Genomic DNA, 17411 nt, shown 5'->3' on the forward strand with positions numbered 1-17411 from the left:
CTAGTGCAAGCTGCGCAATTTTTTATATCCAACAGCTATATTGCGATTACATCCTCTAAAATGGCCCGTGTATAATTTTTCTTGGCCTACGAGCCGAGGTATACGCGCACGCACACAAACACACACACACACACACACACACACACACACACACACACACACACACACACACACACACACACACACACACACACATATATATATATATATATATATAAGAAAACTTCGCACAAGGTAGAAACCACGATTGTTGCCAACGTTTCAGCAAAGAGGCTTGCCTTCGTCAGGGGCAAGTCTCTGCTGAAACGAAGGCAAGTCTCTTTGGTGAAACGTTGGCAACAATCGTGGTTTCTACCTTGTGCGAAGTGGAAGTCTTCTTTTCTTGTGTTCTCTACCATCTTCCAAGTTTTATTGCTCTCTCTCTCTCTCTCTCTCTCTCTCTATATATATATATATATATATATATATATATATATATATATATATATATTAGTCTAGAAACAAATAAAACTTTAGAAAGGGCCCGCAAGAAATAAGACTAGTGAAGAGACACACTCACGTAAAAAAACAATTACAGCGAAGTTTACTTACCATCGTTTCAGCAAGTGGACTTCCCTTCATCAGGGTAAACTAACTCTACTTTGATGAAGGGAAGTCCACTTGCTGGAATGATCACAACTCCACTGTTATTGTTTTTCACGTGTCTGTCTGTCTCTTTACTCATCTATCTATCTATCTATCTATCTATCTATCTATCTATCTATCTATCTATTTATCTATCTGTGTGTGTATGTGTGTTGTAGAAACTGAAAACACAAAAAAAGAAATGTTTTTAACGTTTCGGCCGAGGGACCGGCCTTCGTCAGTAATTCTGAGAAAGGCTGGGCCCTCGGCCGAAACGTTTAAAGCATTCCTTTTTCGTCGTGTGTTTTTCTTTAATTGTCTTCATGATAATTGCCGGTGTCTAACCATTTTTTCCTCAATATATATATATATATATATATATATATATATATATATATATATATATATATATATATATATATATACGTATATTTGAGAAAATGGTTGACTCACGATTAAAAACGAGAAGAGTGGTTTACTGACGTTTAAAGTGGAGGACCAGTCTCTTCATCTGAGTAATATATATATATATATATATATATATATATATATATATATATATATATATATATATATATATGTGTGTGTGTGTGTGTGTGTGTGTGTGTGTGTGTGTGTCGACTTGTACGACATGGGGGAGAGGGCTGCCTGAGCCCCGGTGCCTGCGTTTCAACAAAGGACTTGTCTTCATCAGAGCCTGTCGAACATTGGCACCGTAGGCTGTCGCCTGTTTGCCCACCATCTTCCAAGCTTCATCCCTTTCGGTGCCTTGCTTGCTCAGTCGCGTATTAATTCTATGAAATTTCATTCCAGCTGAAGTCGACGTGTTTAAAAATGTAAGCACAAAAAAAAAGAGAGAAAATGTCGAGGGCAAGCACCTTACCTCGGCAATTTGTTCCGGTCCTTTCGACAGTGTGTCGAATGACTCACTTCTTTAGTAATTTGTTCACGCCGTTTGCGGAAGAAGATAATTCATGGCTAACTGAAATTTAGTGTTGCGGAGCATCGAAAATGAATCCGGTATAAAAATAGCGCGCGCCAAATTTAAATCCCCGGTTTTATTAGCGCCGCGACGCAATCTTTTTTTGTTCTCTTCATAGGGGCGAGAGTAGCTTTCTGGGAATATTGAAAACTCGTTAGAATGCAAATAGCGGGCTTTCACGGGCGCCGCCGTGGCCGTTCGCAGCGACGAGTGTCTGGAGAGGGCGGCGTCTATTTAGGCTTTCGATTTCGCTAGGCGCCAGTTAAGTGCCCTCATCAGCCCGCTGGCGCCTAGGTGGTTTTGATGGCGCCCCGATGTATTTTGCCTTGAACTAGGTTAACCCCGGGGACTTTATCGCCTAGCAGGAGCCACCTGAGCGTATAATGAGCGCTCTGCTACGAGAGTCCGGGCACGCAGTTAGCCGGCGATCCGAGCAGCTTCCCTGGCGGGGCGCCTTTCCAAGAATGTGCATCGCGGGACGTGACTCGAGGTGCGAGCCGAGCGGCGCCGAATCAAGCGCGATTGCCCCGGGGAGGGCGGGGGAATCATCGGCGTTGCGTCGGCCGGCGCACTCGTGACGCCGCCGAGTGGTCGCGTCGGCGCCTCCGGGTGCCCGACTGGGTCATCATCGCGATGTTTGCACGGCCCTTGCCGACGGCCGCGGAATGGGCCAGGCGTCGTCGGACGCTGCGGCCCCGTCTGGACTGGACCACGTTTATTTTGGCGAGCAGTTGAGCGGATGAGTGAACTTGGCCCAGCGGGAGCACGCAGGAAATTGCCTCTCTCGCCCCCCTGCTCGTAATGAATGTCTGGAGCAGCATGGCGACCGCCATGGCTCCGCGCAGACGGCGGCGCCTGAAACCGAAACTGTTTACCCCTCGCGCCGCTTGATTGACGGCGGCGCCACGGGCGGGCGCCCGCTCGGCCGCCGCCTCCGACAGGTGTCTCGGCGGCGGCGGCGGCAGCATAGAGAAAGAAATACTGGTGCAGCGCCGTGACGTCACAGACGCCATTGTTGGGACACGGCTCTTGCGTTGGCGCACCAGCCCCTCCCACCGCCGAGCGCGGTTGGCCGGGCTCTGTCCGCGCCGTGACCCTCTCCCGGCCGGCGTCGGCGCGTCCCGGCCGCCGGCGCCCGTTCAGTCGCGCACCGTTGGGCCGGCTCCGCGTCGTCTCCGATGCTGTCGCTGCGATGTCGGGCCGCATGCGGCCCATGCCTGCTGCTACCACTTTTTCTGCTCCTGCTAGCGGTTTTCCCGCAAGTCGCGACGACGTTTTCCTTTCTGGGAAGCCGGCGTTCCCTACGAGGTGAGTGCAGCGATTGCGAGCGGCGCACGTGCGCGCGGTGGAGTCGCATGCCACTCGTGTGCCTCACTCTCGCCGTTCACTGGGGGCCCGCAAGAGCAGACGAAAACGGCCGCCGCGTCGTCTGCCGTCACAGGGCTCTGGTGTCAGCGGACGCATTTGTCGCGCACGGCGCGGCTGCTCTGTGGACCTGTTGTCTTTGACACTGCCGGCAGTGCTAAATAAACGCGCGGCTCGACGCGAGGGACACTTCTTTTTGCCCGTACTCGGAGCCGTCGCTCTAATTTCCGCGTTACTGTCCCGGCTGAGCGAGCGCAGGGTTCGCGGCGAAAAATAAAGGGGGTGGCGCAGTTGGCAAGTCAGTGCACCCGCTCGTGTCAGTAGCTTGGGACACTTGCTGACAATACGACCGCTTTCATTCTTGCCTAGTGAGCTCAACCTTTTTTTAGCTGTGCACTCGAAGCGAAAGACCGCGCGTCGCGTCACGCCAAAAGCGAAAATACCGGAAATTTATGTTTCTTCCCTGCATGCTGTTATCTTTTCACGTGGATTCGTTACGATGCCCTCGTCATAAATGAGCATGATCTCGTGCGAAATGGCACCGCGAGAAGGAACGCCTACAAAAAAAAAAAAAAACATAATGCCCCTGGGGCATCAATCGTTTAGTCTTATGCAATAAAGCTTCACGTTGACCGTCAGTTTCTTCCTGTGCGAGCGTATGCCCAATTGAATCATATTAAGCAGCGCTCTTCAAGCTTTATGTGTGACTCGTAAGATCGGACTTCCGGTGATGTCCGTAGCCTTTAATTCAGATATAATACATACAGTACATTCTCGCTGTAACGAAATAGCTTTATTCGATGTTTTCACACTCCATGTTGCTGTGGAGGGAGAGTAAGTAACCGCTTTTAACGAAACAGCGCTTATAACGAAGTCAGTTTCGCTTTCTGATGCTTTCGTTTTTAACGACGGTCATGGCTCATTTCCAACATTCTTCAGCGCTTCCTTATTTTTATTTAATGTCCCTGCTTGGCCCTGCTCGGATGCAGTCGAAGTTTTAAATTCAATGTTAATTAAGCCGGAGGTGTGCCGTTGCGGTTCGATATAAATATCGAGGAGGTTCGGTGGTGATGCTGTCGACAAAAATTACGACTGGTAAAATATCGTCAAAAATTACGCCTTGGAAGCCGTCGCCCTGTTTTCACCAACATCGAAGAGCTCTGGTTTTCACGGCATGCTTACACACCTACACTACCGTGCACCTCCTCCTAAGCCATCACTTTGCATCATTATGTAGCTGACGATCACTCCTTCATCTTGAACCACATCATAAAAATTAATAAAAAAAATAACCCAAAAGTTTTTCAGAACTACAGACACGTCACGCTGATTTTCACACAATCTTATCTGGGTTTACTTGTGGCGAGCAGGCCATTTAGCCTGGCCTCAATAAAGACAAGGATAACACTGATTAATGCTGTGACGGATTTTTATTTTGTTCAGACACTTGTATGTCGCAGCAAACTGACCGCTATGAAGCATCAAACTATCGCAATCACCGCGTGACGGTCGCAAACACAATTTCATCGACCCTGTTCCTTCTTGTCGCCAAGAGAATTTAGTTTGTCATTTCCCAGCTCTACTTCGCATAATTAATGGTAAGCACTCGTTATAACGAATTCCTCGCTACAGGAAACTGGCAGCTTCGTTACAAGCGATACTTTCCCAAAAGTGGAGGTGGTTTTCCCTCAATGCACCGCAGCGGGGACCATGAACCACTTCGATAAAACGGATATTTCCAGTAAGGCTTGTAACGAAGGTTTACAGTACGAGTAAGGCGTGCAGATAGCGCCACTTTCAGTATAGCCAACGAAATGCTACAAGGTGGGTGAAAAGAACGGTTTTGGCCAGGTTGTGAGGGCGGATCCAAGCTACGAGAAGGGAATCAAGCGTATATTTCCTATCGACTGGAGAGCATTCGGCAAACACTCTGAAGTATCGAACAGTAGCCTATAGCTCTGCCACTAAAATGAAAGGCATACCACTAAAGTCTTATGGCGATGACTTATGGCGCAGAAACCGCGGGACTTTCAGCTTGGCATGACGAAAGAAACCTTAGGTCGACCCAGCGGGCCATGGAAATAAGAATAATAGGAATAGCTCTTACAAATTACACGACGAGTGTTCTGGATCAGGGAGCAAACTCAGGTGGGGGGCATCCTAGCTGAAATTAAAAAAAAAAAAAAAGCGCAGTTGGGCTGAGCTTGCAATGCAGGAAACTGGCGACCTGTGGACCACCTACTGGGTAACGCTACGGAAAGACGGGACTACAACACCTATAATTCGATGTAGGGGTGAGATAAGGAAATTTAATGGCTAAGAATGGATTCGGACAGCACAAAGATACAAATATAAAGAAGGGAACCTTCGCTATTACGAAGTCGCCGGTCGGGAAATTTGCTTCGTTATAAGTGATATTTTGTTACAAGGGGAGGTGATTTCCCCACAATGCAGTCCTGGGGAAGATGGCAGGCAATGGGAGAGGCCTTCATCCGGCAGTGAACGTGAAACAGGCTGATTATCGGAAGCTCAATATACATTGCCCCTAAAGACGCAATGGGAAACACCCATTTTCCTGGGACAGGCACTGCAGGCGGCAAACGCTTCCGGGCCCCGTTCTGAAAAATTCAACGCGTCACGTGGCGCAGTTATAATCTAGTGCCCCGACGTCAGTGTGCTGACATCAGTTTTGCGCTGGGGGTATACGTTGAATTGGATAACTGTTCCGGAATTGGTCATTGAACGGAGCGCGTGCTCTTAGCAATGACTACGTTCAGTTCCGCAGTTAGATTTTGTGTAGCCTTAAGCCATGATAATATTTCCTCTGTATGAATTCCAGTGAAGAGTTCTTGTAATACTCATCTTGAAGAGAGCTTGATTTAACCTCCCTGTTCTCAGGAACGTCGCCCGGTCTATCCAAAGTTCAGTCTTGGCGCCAAAGTGCCCTGCAGACGTTGTGAGGTTTACGAATGGGCTGTTTGAAAGTTAGTATGCACGACGCTTGGTGGATTCTTTGTGCGTGCTCCTTTTTATGTGCCCATGTGTGCGTCGTCTGTCACGAAGGCGGAGAGCGCTAACCTCGGATCTCCACGAACCTCGCGACAGACCACGTGGTTTTGTTCTTAAAAACACTGGATCCGTCCAGAAGCTGAGACACAAGATACTTTTATTTCCCAAGGGCGATTCGTCTGCGAGGCCTCAATGAGAGCGTAGTGCCTTTGAAACTTCACCTTTCCCGCTGTTTCCTCACTGTTGCGTCATCCCTACCGATAAATTCAATCGCAAATTTTACAATTTTTAATGCCGGAATCACTGCTGGTATTCGGTGCGTGCCTGCGTGTATCCGTCATCCGTCCCAGGGAAGAGGCGGGATCACAACAGCGGTCCTAACTGTACAATTCCTGACGGGAGGGCGCGACTGTTACGCATTTGATCGAAACACAGTTGTAACTCCTGGATGTGCATCTAATTATGCCTATGCATTATTTGAAACAAAACGGTGTTTGATGGTAAAATATCAAATCCATGGCATTCTTTCCCGTCTGGTACTTTTTCTCCGGGTGTGTTTACCAAGGTATATCGATGTGGTCGGCGCGGAGCAGTCATTTCCATATCGTTGTGGGCGCCGAAACGATGCAGCGTCGCCGCAAACACACGCCGCCACAAAAGGCCGCCTCAGCATCACCACGCCACCGAGGCTACAAAAAGCTTAGAACGCTTCGTCGTCACCATGGATCGTATCTCGATCATATGAGCCCTTCTAAAACGGCGAACTAAAGAAACTCCGAGCACATCTAAGCTAAAGCATCAACGTCCAATCGAACGCCACTGACTGTTCTTAAAAGCTGTGAGTAAAGTTTCCGTGATTTGTGGCGGGATGTGGGCTGGGTACCGGTGAGGCCGGTCACCTTCGCTACTTCCAAAAGTGCCGCCGCCGACAATGTGTATGCTTACCAAAAGCAGCGGAACGGCACGTACTTCCGTGCAGAGCGGCCTGGGTGTGTGGTAACTGTTGCGCCTTGGGGTAAGGCCAGCGCGCAGCGTGTAACGAAGGGGCTGTTTCACCGTTGCGGGCGCCGGCTTTTTCGCTCAGTGAATGTCATTTAACGTGGTGATAAGCGTTGGCCACGATACTCCTGCCGGTAGGTGTCACACGTAACAGCGAATGGGAGGTAGTTGCTGTTTCGCTGTCACAGACTCCGGACGCCGGATTTTCTGCTCAATTGGACAGTTAATGCTATCGCAATTAAAGGGCCCTGTAACACTTTTGATAAACGTTTAACTGTTTCCTTCGTGCCTGGAAGCACTGAGAACGCTATAGTTCTCGCCAGCACAAGAGCGGTTTGCTCGTCGCATCAGATACGACTTCCAGTTTCTGCCCTGCTCTTGTTGCAGTTTTCTTTAAAGGGGCCATGCAGACAAAACACAAGTTCGGTTCATCCGAAAGATTGCCTCGTTGGAATCATACTGACACCACTTTTAACGTAAACTTTGCTCAAATAAGCTACATAATTAGGAAAAAAGGGAATGGTCATGCGACCCACTAGCTCATTTCCCGCAACAGAACCTATGACGTCATATGCCCGGCCGTGCGATTGGCTGAGGCCGCCAAAAGCAAACCCAAACTAGGCAGGGCCTACAAGCTTGCCGTACGAGCTATGCGCGCTTAAATTAAGGGCACATTCTTTTTATAGCAGTAAGAATGGTCGGGTAAACAGTGGAAGTTACGAAAGTACGTGTAAACATGCGTACTGTTGTTGGTACTGCACGCACTATGCTTGCTTTAGCTTCACAAGCACCGCGGCGCTTCTGGGTTGTCTCAGACAACACTGGCCGATTGGCGTAAGCGACGGTGTCTTACACGACCGTATTTGTCGCGTGAACACCACATTTCATGAAACGAATATTTTCTACCTTAACATAAACAAGCCAGGTACAAATACGGTCAAAAATAAAGCAAAGGCAGAAAACGGCCCTTCGCGGTATGGTGGCGCCATCTAGGTTGACTAACGGTAAACGAGGCTCCGCAATCGGCTACAGAGCGATTCTTATGATGTCATTGCAGACGTCGCGAAAACACACGACTTCGCAGGAGAATCGAAATTTTAACTTAAATTGATTAACTTCTCAGTGAATAAAGCATCGTTTGCTTCCGGACAAGCGCTGGGGGCACTGTAAAGCATGAAATCTTTCGAATAAAACAAATTTGTATTTTGTCTGCATGGCCCCTTTAATTTAGGCGGCTATCGAATGCGTTTACTGCTGCAATAGAAAAGTAGCCAGCCAATAGCCGCGATATAGCTTGAGTGAGGTCGTTCAAGGGCGCAAACAACTCCAATACCGGAAAAGAGATAAGTCGTTTGAACAAGTTTTAAAGTTATCTCGGGGCGTAGGGAAGTAATTTGTTGTTGAGGTGCTTTTACTTGTGACCCCCTATACTAAGTACTGCATGCGCTTGTTAGCGTTTTAGATTTTGCAAAAAAGACGAAAGAAGTGTTGCTGGGCCCCTTAAGAAAAAAGAATTCACCTAATGGAAAAGTTAGGTTTCTAAGACAAAATTATCAACCAGGCGAATGCGGACAACGCAATGCAACTTGCAAAATTACAAAGGCAGATGAATAGATATTTATTCTTGTTGATCGAGGGGACCACCGCCAGTCCACGGCATTGTCTATTAACCAAGCTAACGGGATTAATTGATATCTGTCTGTGGCCCGAGAGATTTAATCACCCACGCGAAGTGAAGGAGAGGCGTCTCTCCCATATTTAAGAGAAAACACGTGTTGAGTGATGGTATTGCAGAGACAACTAATGGGCAACCACTCTAAAACGCAGCGAATTCTAGTTTCCGATGTAGATGCTCCATCCCTAACTTCTTGGTCAATTCCATGAACTGATACGTGGCATCTCATTCACCTGGTGGTTCGGTGCCGAAGCCCCCCCCCCCTGCCCTTTTTTTTTTTTTTTCGGGAAACGATGCTGCGAAATTATCAGCCACCTCGTCTATACTGCAAACCTTCGTTATAACGGAACCGGTTCATTAGAATGCCCACTTTATTGAAAGCTTTTTATGGCCACCCGCAGTGCATGAAGAGCAATCATCCCTCCTGCAAAAAAAAAAAAAAATCAACTGCGTGGCGGGTGCTGTTATCTATAGCTTCAGGAAGACGGACCGAAATATAGGCATGCAGAATATACAACTTCGGTGGTGCTATTTCTGTGCTCGCCGTGCTAGCATGCACGAGAAGCACGCGTGCACACACAGACAAGCAGAAAATCGTTCACTGGTAAGAAAAAAAGTTAAAAGAGCAGGCATGCTCGTGAAGTCCCAAGAAAAAAATTCGCTGATTCAGCCTGCTGGGGATTATGAAGCCGCAGCCAAGTCGTACCCGTCTTGTGAGTCCCCGTCAGACGCCGCGGCTCTCGTTGTAGAGATGCCGTGTGAGTTATGCGCCCTGGTTATCACATGTCCCGTTTCGGCCGGGACAGTCGCGTGTGGGGGCTTTCATTCCGGCCGTCCCACATGTTTGTGCCCTGCTCTCGGGGGTGGAAGACACCGAAACTGTGTTTGCTCGCTACCAACCCTTCTTTGCCAATGCTTAAATTCCGGCGTACAGCTCTGCTTCTAGCGGTGGTAGTGAGATACTTTTTACTCGGCCGAAAGACATGTCAGAGGATGCTGACGACCCGCAAACTGCTGAAGCCTCTTTGCCCACTCCAGGCCAGGTGATGGACGCTACTGACTCGCTCAGCCGCTCTGCTGGGGCTCACGGAGATACCGAGGATATGTTGAACACCCTTGCGTGCTACGAAAAGTCTGTCCGCCCAATGCTACGAAGCGCACGCAGGCGAAAGTCGCAGGCTTGTTTGCGAGGAAATAAATTCGTTTCCCCCAGAACCCCTGGCGTTTGATTGTTTTGTTTTTTTCATCTCGGACTTTTAGCGCATTGCTAAATTATCGGCAGGCGAGCGCCGCGGCCGCTGCAATTATGATGCCATGGTAGCTGCTGGGATGCACCTCCCTTTAGACTTTGAATTTATGGAATCAACTACTTGTAAAATGACACTCCCGATTTTATGAAGTTCTCGATGTAACGAAATATGACTTTGTTAGATCGGGTTTTAACTATGTTGAAAAGTTTTGCGGCTTAATTGTAAAATGACAGTCCCGATTTTATGAAGTTCTCGATTTAACGAAATAGGCCTTTGTTAGATCGGGTTTTAACTATGTTGATAAGTTTACGGCTTAATTGTAAAATGACAGTCCCGATTTTATGAAGCTCTTGATGTAACGAAATATGACTTTGTTAGATCGGGTTTTAACGATGTTGATAAGTTTTGCGGCTTAAGTGTAAAATGACAGTCCCGATTTTATGAAGTTCTCGATTAAACGAAATATTCCTTTGTTAGATCGGGTTCTAACTGTATGTTGAAAAATTTGTTACGGCTTAACTAGTTTCAGATTTTTAAATTTTACCTCTGACGTTGAACGCGGTCGCTGAATTGGCAATACTTTTCAGACGGCGAAGTTTGGCGTTTCGGTGCTACCACGTTCGCCGTGTCACGACCGTGACCTCCTGAAGCTGACGTCACGTTGGACAGAGATAGCGACGATGCAAGCCGCCATTATACCAGCTGCCATAGTTCTTTGCCGTGTGGTAGGACACTATAGACATTGTCTAAAGTTCAGACAGTTCGTAGAGAGTAGTCTTGCGCTACAGTCTTTTGTGCAATTCCGTCGTTTTGAGGAAACACAGGAGCGCTTTTGTCGCCTTGTCCGCAGACGACGGAGAAGGCCAGTGGCCCAGGATTGTCTCCTCAGAGGACGGGCGCCGAGAGTCTAACTTTCGTAGAGTCGCAGAGAGCTGGCTGCGTTCGGTTGAAAACCGTGGACAATCGCAGAGGACATGTCGTATGGTCTCTGGTGTTTCACAGACTTCGCACGCCTCACTGGCTGCCATTCCAATCAAATAGGAGTAAGCATTTGTGAATGCGACTCCAAGCCAGAGGTGACAAAGAATGGTTGCATCAGATCGTGGGAGGCCTAATGGGAGGGGGCGCTGAAGATGGGGGTCCAGGGCATGGATACGAGCGCTAGTGAACTCTTGGGTGCTCCATTTCGATAGCGTGGTCTCCCGAGCAACTTTTCGGAGAGTCCTAGCGGCGTCCGTCCTGGATAACGGAATAGATATGGTCTCCGTTTTTTGGTGTGCCAAGCGTGCGGCAGCGCCGTGCTACAAATTCCATTCGCGCAGGTATCACTTCTGAGGGGAGATAAACTAAGTACCTACGTGGTAAATTGCTTTCTTAAATTAACTTGAAGCTGCGGATCGCGTTATGCGAGTTGGTTGCGTATTGGTTACTATTCGAATGCGAGCTCTAGTGCCACTCAGCGAGGTACGTAACACTTTTCTTCCCGACGGTCGCTTCGGTCTGCCTACAGTAGACGCAACTCACTTTCAAACATTTACCTCCAGATGTTCATGTTTGAGGCACAAGCCTATTCGTCCCACACGGTATGAAAAATCTGGCGTTGTGAGCAGCGGATGGCCACAAAATTCCACGTTCGCAACTCCACGTCGTGAGCCCGGGCAACACGGCTTTCGAACGAAAAGGAGCCGAGAGGATAATTAAAGCAAAATGGAGAGACGAGCTAGTTTGCGAGCATCCATGAGTGAAACTTCAGCGCAAACTGACATGGACGTGAAAGGGAAACGACACCAGCGCTTACTACCAACTGGAAGATTTATTAAAATCATGGTATATATGTGCTTGGCATGATATATGTATGGCATGGTATATACGTGCTTTCGATTTTAATAAATCTTTCAGTTGATAGTAAGCGCTGGTGTCGTTTCACTTCCTCGTCAGTTTGCGCCCAAGTTTCACTCATGGATAACTGAAAGACACAAAAATTTCACTGCCATTCCACTCTGCGAAGGTGCATGACCAGTGGAGCTGTCTGTGGGGGATTGTTTGGCCACGAACTCAAACCGCGCCGTCACACGGGGAAGCGTCGAGCGGGATTGTAGCCACGACGACGTCTTGCATTTCCGCCGCGCGGTATTCGGGGTCCCGACGGGCGTCGCGCTTACGCAAGGCTACCACAGCCCGATCGTCGTCGGTGGTCTCCTCCCGCCGCCTTTGTGCCCATTGTCGCCTATTTTTTCTTACTAAAGCCCGTTCTACATGGGGCGAATTTTGCTTGCGAATTCGCAGCTGCGGCGCCGCTCGTGCACCGAAACGATCTATTCTCGTTGCCGTGGTGAATTTCCAAATGTTTGGAAGAGTCGAACTTCTCTTGTGAACGCCGCTTAGAATTTGGCAATATGTCGCAGCAGTGAAAATGGGAAAATAAATCGTTTTGCCGCACGGGCGGCGCCGCAACTGTGCATTCGCAGGCGAAATTCGCCCCATGTAGAACGGGCTTAAGTAGGCTTCACTGTGCAACAGGCAACGTGGGAAAGCCACCTTACAACGACAAATCTTACATCTGTCCAGTTGGATTCACTTCGAAACACAAACGCATTGCTGTGAAGAATGTTTTCCATGGGCATTATAAGCCAGCTTGTATCCAAATACGTAGCGCTGGAGGCGAACAGGTGGCCGAAGAGAGAGAGTTTGCCGAACTAAGAGGAAAGGGGCGGCTTTTCTCAGGGTACGCACAAAAAAAAAAAAAAGAATCACGGGGAGTTTGATTGTACAGCTCCGCTGAAACATCATGCACCCCTCCGTCTAACGACGACGATGGTTGAACTCCAAGCTTTCTCGCGATGGATTCCTTGGTTGACCAATCCCGCACTGCGAGTATGTGCTATCCTGGAAGGGACGCCCCACCTTTCTGAAATATCCGCAGCAACTCCCGGGTGTGCACTCCGTCGGCCTAACGTTTGTGTTTGGGGTGTACGGCGCAAATCGGTACCTGCTGCTTGGCGTTCGCTTCGACCTTGTCGAAATGGAGCAATGGTATAGACGCCGGCTTCATAAAACGAGGGACCCAAGTTCAATTCCCGCCACGGGAAGCGTTTTTCTCTTTCACTTCACCCACGATCATTCATCGTAACGTCAGAGAAAGTTGGCTTTCCTGCAGGGCATATTGGCATACAACGGCATCACTGAGGACACTAAAGCTTCGCTTTAAAACACAAAACGAGGCCGCGTGACTCAGGTGGAGCTGTCAATTCACCTGGTTGTGCGAGCTTTCGGGGACCGGGCGACTCGGGAATCATAGCGCGCCAGGCGAAGCCGTCAAATTTGGTTGGTGTTCTTCGGAGGTGTCAGAGCGACTTGCGCCGTGTATCGGGATGGGAGGTGCTTCGTCGTCGTGTTTATCGTGACTTTCTGCGCCGGCTAAGCGCAGTCGACCGCGCAAGTACGCCGACAAGGCCGAAACGCTGAAGGCGTACAGTTCCAACAGAAGAAAGAATGCCAGCTCATTTTTAAGGGGCGAAGCCCCTTTGGGGCTGTTGACGTCTCCTGTCGTCGTCATCATCATCATCGTTCGTCTCATGTAGTCACGGTACTAAAACACCGGGAAAACTCGTTTATGCCTCGCTCTAGAACGTAACGCGCACAAAAAAAAAAAAAAAAATCACGGGACACTCGTTTACGCCTCCGGCTGGAGAGTTTCGTGCTTCAAAGACAAGAGACTTTTACAGCACAGCTGTATACCTGTACCCCCTGACGGTTTCATCTCAGTTGTCAAAAAACGCCAAGGCGCCAAGAATACGCTTGTACACTGCATGCTTCGCCTCTCACCAGGCTTCACCTTAGTGGAGATGGCCTAGGATTTTTCTTTCGCCTCGGTTGGCAAGATCTTCGATGCTCACATTTGAATGGTTCGTGGACAAGTTTTTGGTCCTGCTTCGCTAGGACTTGTCAGTACACGTCCGCCGAGTATTTTATTTTTGATGAGTCATGTCCACTGCGATCCTGTCCTGCAGGACGACGCCTACCACTTCTAACCACGGAATTGTTGTGGGCCACTCCTGGCCCACAACAATCAGTGTACTTGCGTGCAAACTTACGTATTGTTGTTACTCGAAATTGCTTGACCGATGTGGGTTGGCGTCATGCCGGGACAGTCATCAGGACAACGTTGATCGAGAGAGAGAGAGAGAGAGAGAGAGAGAGAGAGAGAGAGAGAGAGAGAGAGAGAGAGCGAGAGAGAGAGCGAGAGAGAGAGAGAGAGAGAGAGAGAGAGAGAGAGAGAGAGAGAGAGAGAGAGAGAGAGAGAGAGAGAGAGAGAGAGAGAGAGAGAGAGAGAGAGAGAGAGAGAGAGAGAGAGAGAGAGAGAGAGAGAGAGAGAGAGAGAGAGAGAGAGAGAGAGAGAGAGAGAGAGAGCTCGTGCAGGTATTTACAGGCATTGTGGTCCTGGGTGCGCGGGATTAAATAGACAGGTTCATGTCCGTACCCCTTTTGCTTTTCTACAGCTATGGTCAGAGTCGCATCAATCTAAAACTCCTGCGAGTTATAACTGACGAGCACACACTCACACTGAGAGGGTACATTTCCCTCGTTCACAGGTGAACATCTCATTGACCTCAGTGACGCTGTCCGCCTGCAGGGTCAAAGTCGTCGGCACCATTTACCGATGTCGGGGCGCCGCGCGGCCGGCGAATCATGTGGGACCCCTTTCCTTGTTCACGCATTCGGCGGCTCGTTGAACCGATGTGTTTCGAGCGCCTTAGAACCAGTCGTCGCAAAAGGGAGACGTGGCGCCTGCCGCAAGAGGACAGGCTGCGCGAGCCGCTGTAGCCAATTGTCGCGCGATCGTTTCCGAACATCGAGGGAGGCTTTTGGTCGGCGAAGGATTTGGGTGGTCGAAGCCGGAGTACAGCGATGTCTCAACAGCACCTTCAATCAGGAGGAAGGCGAGCCTTTAAGCGCAGCTTGGCTGAATTGATGCGGGTGGTCAGCAGGTCCATCCATGCTCGAGGTGAAGCTCTCAGAAGTGTACAGCTTTCTTCCTCTGGCCTTGTCCATAGGCGCGAACACGACGCTCGTGGAGTAATGGTGAACTCGACAGGACAACAACAGTCGTGCCACTCTAAACGAAGAAAAGTGCCCTCTGAGCACTACTGAAGTTGCCAGACCTTGAGGGGGAAGGGGGGGGGGGGGACGCTCGACTAAAAGATAGGAGAAGGGAGGTAGCAAGGCAAGGCTTCTTGCGCGTTGCTTTTCAAACGAAGCTTGAAATAACTGACCTAAAAGTGCTATGTGTGTAGGCTAAATGCTAACAGTAAAGCCCACTTCAAGGAGCTTAGATGATGATGATGATTGCGGTGGTGGTGGTGGTGGTTTAATTCACGTTCGTAGGTCTATGGGTATGCCTCGGGTGAATCGTTCGGCCGATGCGCAGGCGGTTATGCGAGCACGCGCTCGTGAGCGTAATCGTGAGCGGCATGCGGACCGGCCGAAGTTCGTCAGGCGGAAGTGGATGCCAACATACGTTTACTATCAAGATTCCCGTGTTTTACATTTTCCTTTAGGAAAGGGACGAATAATTTTTCTATGCAGCTATGCAGTACAGTCGAGCACGATTTGAAGGTTATCGCGCGAGAATCGACCGACCAAGCGTGCCATGGGCCTAGCGGTTCGTTTCGGAACCATGGAAATCAAGATTTCGTACTCTTCTCTCCGTTGTTGGCTGTTCCATGTCATAACAATGTCCCCCTACCCCGACAAACTTGCCACCCTTTCTGTTTTAAGCTTTACATTCGTTGTGATTAAGCACAGACTTGGTTCTACGCCGACGAGAACAAAATTGGCAGGGAAGACCTACTAAAGCTGGTGTTTCGTCTGGGCCCACCTCGTTCCCCTACCATAGCGCCAGATCCGCCAGAGACCGGATGATCACCTACAACGAAATTGCCACCCATTACCGCCTCTCTCGCCGTGTATATCCGGCACACACACAACTCACCATCCCGCAAGAACACACATGGCATCTTCTACAGAGGAACACATTTCCCAATCCCGCTAAATTACACCTATATCAGCCAGCCCTATACCTTTCACCTGACCGTACTGCCTGCCAGTCCCTCGGCACCCTTCAGCACCTTATGTGGGGATGCCCGAGAGATCCCTACCCGAAAATAACCACATGTGAGCAGTGGGAGGAGGCGTTGCGCTGCCCAGACCAGGAGGCTCAAGCTTCGCTAATCGCCCGGGCGGCCGCGGTCGCCGCCGTTTTCGTCAACTAACTGTGCTCCCAAATAAATGTGTTTCTTCTTCTTCTTGGGAGACCGCCGCTAGGGGGTACACACGAGTGCAACGGCCTCGTATGGGCTCCCGATTCTTCACTAGAAATCAGCGGATTGCCTCAATCGACCACTCCACCTGTACCACCAACGGATTCCTAACGTTCAGCGACATCGCATAACACCTTGCTGACCGACCAGGGCCGTCTGCACCTCAAAAGCCGGGCACCGAGATTTCAACACCCGCACCAGCGCTAGGCCTACAATCAGGCCAAGCGCACCAAGCCGCCGCCACATCGCAGCCACCGACCATGCCGGCAGGCGCGCACCCCCAACTCCCAGCACCGGCTCCTACGGCGGATGACATGGACTTCGACCAGCACAGCGGCCGCAGCATCCCTCTAGAAAACCCCTGGACCGAAGTTTTGCGCTCCCGACGAAAGAACACGGCATCGACATCCCAGCGGCAAGCCGCGACAGCAGTCAACCAACCACCGGAAAAGCCACTTACAGCTCTGAGAACTGACTCTCCGCGCAACCCACCACCACGACTCCCAAGCGACAACTACACGATCGTTTATCGGCCGCGATCTGGACTTAACGTTGCCACCTGTGCTCCTCGCAATCTCGCTCACGGCATCGCCACCGCCAGCAACATCCCTCTGCAAAACTTTTACGACCACGTAATAGTGCAAGTGCAAAATTCACATAATCTTGTCGTCGCAAGCACCGCCCACGAGGAGTACGCACTCGCACTAAGCACGATCACGACCATACAACTCGGAGTAGCAGAGTACGAACTCATGCCGTATATGAAACCTCCACCGGACACCAGCCGCGGTGTCATCCACGGCCTGGACTCGGACGTCACCTCCGATACGCTCCTCGAACTGCTCCAAGCCAACAAACCTCAGCTCCTTCATGCCCGTTTAATGGGCCGCACCACCTCGGCCTTACTGACGTTCCAAGGGCCCCACGTACCATTTTATGTGAAGGTGGGAAGCCTTCTCTACCGCTGTCGCCCCTTTCGGCGCACCGTGCAGGTGTGTAGACTGTGCGGTGACATTGGACATAGACAAGACGTGTGTCCCAACCCCGACCACCCTAAGTGCCCTGACTGCGGACTGAGTGACCCCCCAAAAGACCACGTGTTCACCCAACTGCAAACTGTGCAATCTCCCGCACACCACAGCTGGCAAAGACTGCCCCAAAAAACTGGTTCCAGCTCGCCCAGTGTC

General features: G+C 49.9%; 1 protein-coding gene across 1 annotated transcript in view; it reads left to right on the forward strand.

Annotated features, from left to right (window-relative positions):
• The first annotated feature begins 2642 nt into the window (after positions 1 to 2642).
• Positions 2643 to 17411, forward strand: part of LOC144170032 (A disintegrin and metalloproteinase with thrombospondin motifs 7-like) — a 137465-nt gene continuing 122696 nt past the window's right edge. Inside the window, exon 1 of the mRNA XM_077699521.1 lies at positions 2643 to 2914. Within this exon, the coding sequence (XP_077555647.1) occupies positions 2785 to 2914 (130 nt within the window). The 5' untranslated portion in view covers positions 2643 to 2784. The remainder of the gene's footprint in view (positions 2915 to 17411) is intronic.

This window comes from Haemaphysalis longicornis, unplaced genomic scaffold (assembly GCF_048455015.1).
Source record: "Haemaphysalis longicornis isolate Haplotype H1 unplaced genomic scaffold, Haemaphysalis longicornis Haplotype H1 scaffold_2, whole genome shotgun sequence".
In the NCBI taxonomy this organism is placed as follows: Eukaryota; Metazoa; Arthropoda; class Arachnida; order Ixodida; family Ixodidae; genus Haemaphysalis; species Haemaphysalis longicornis.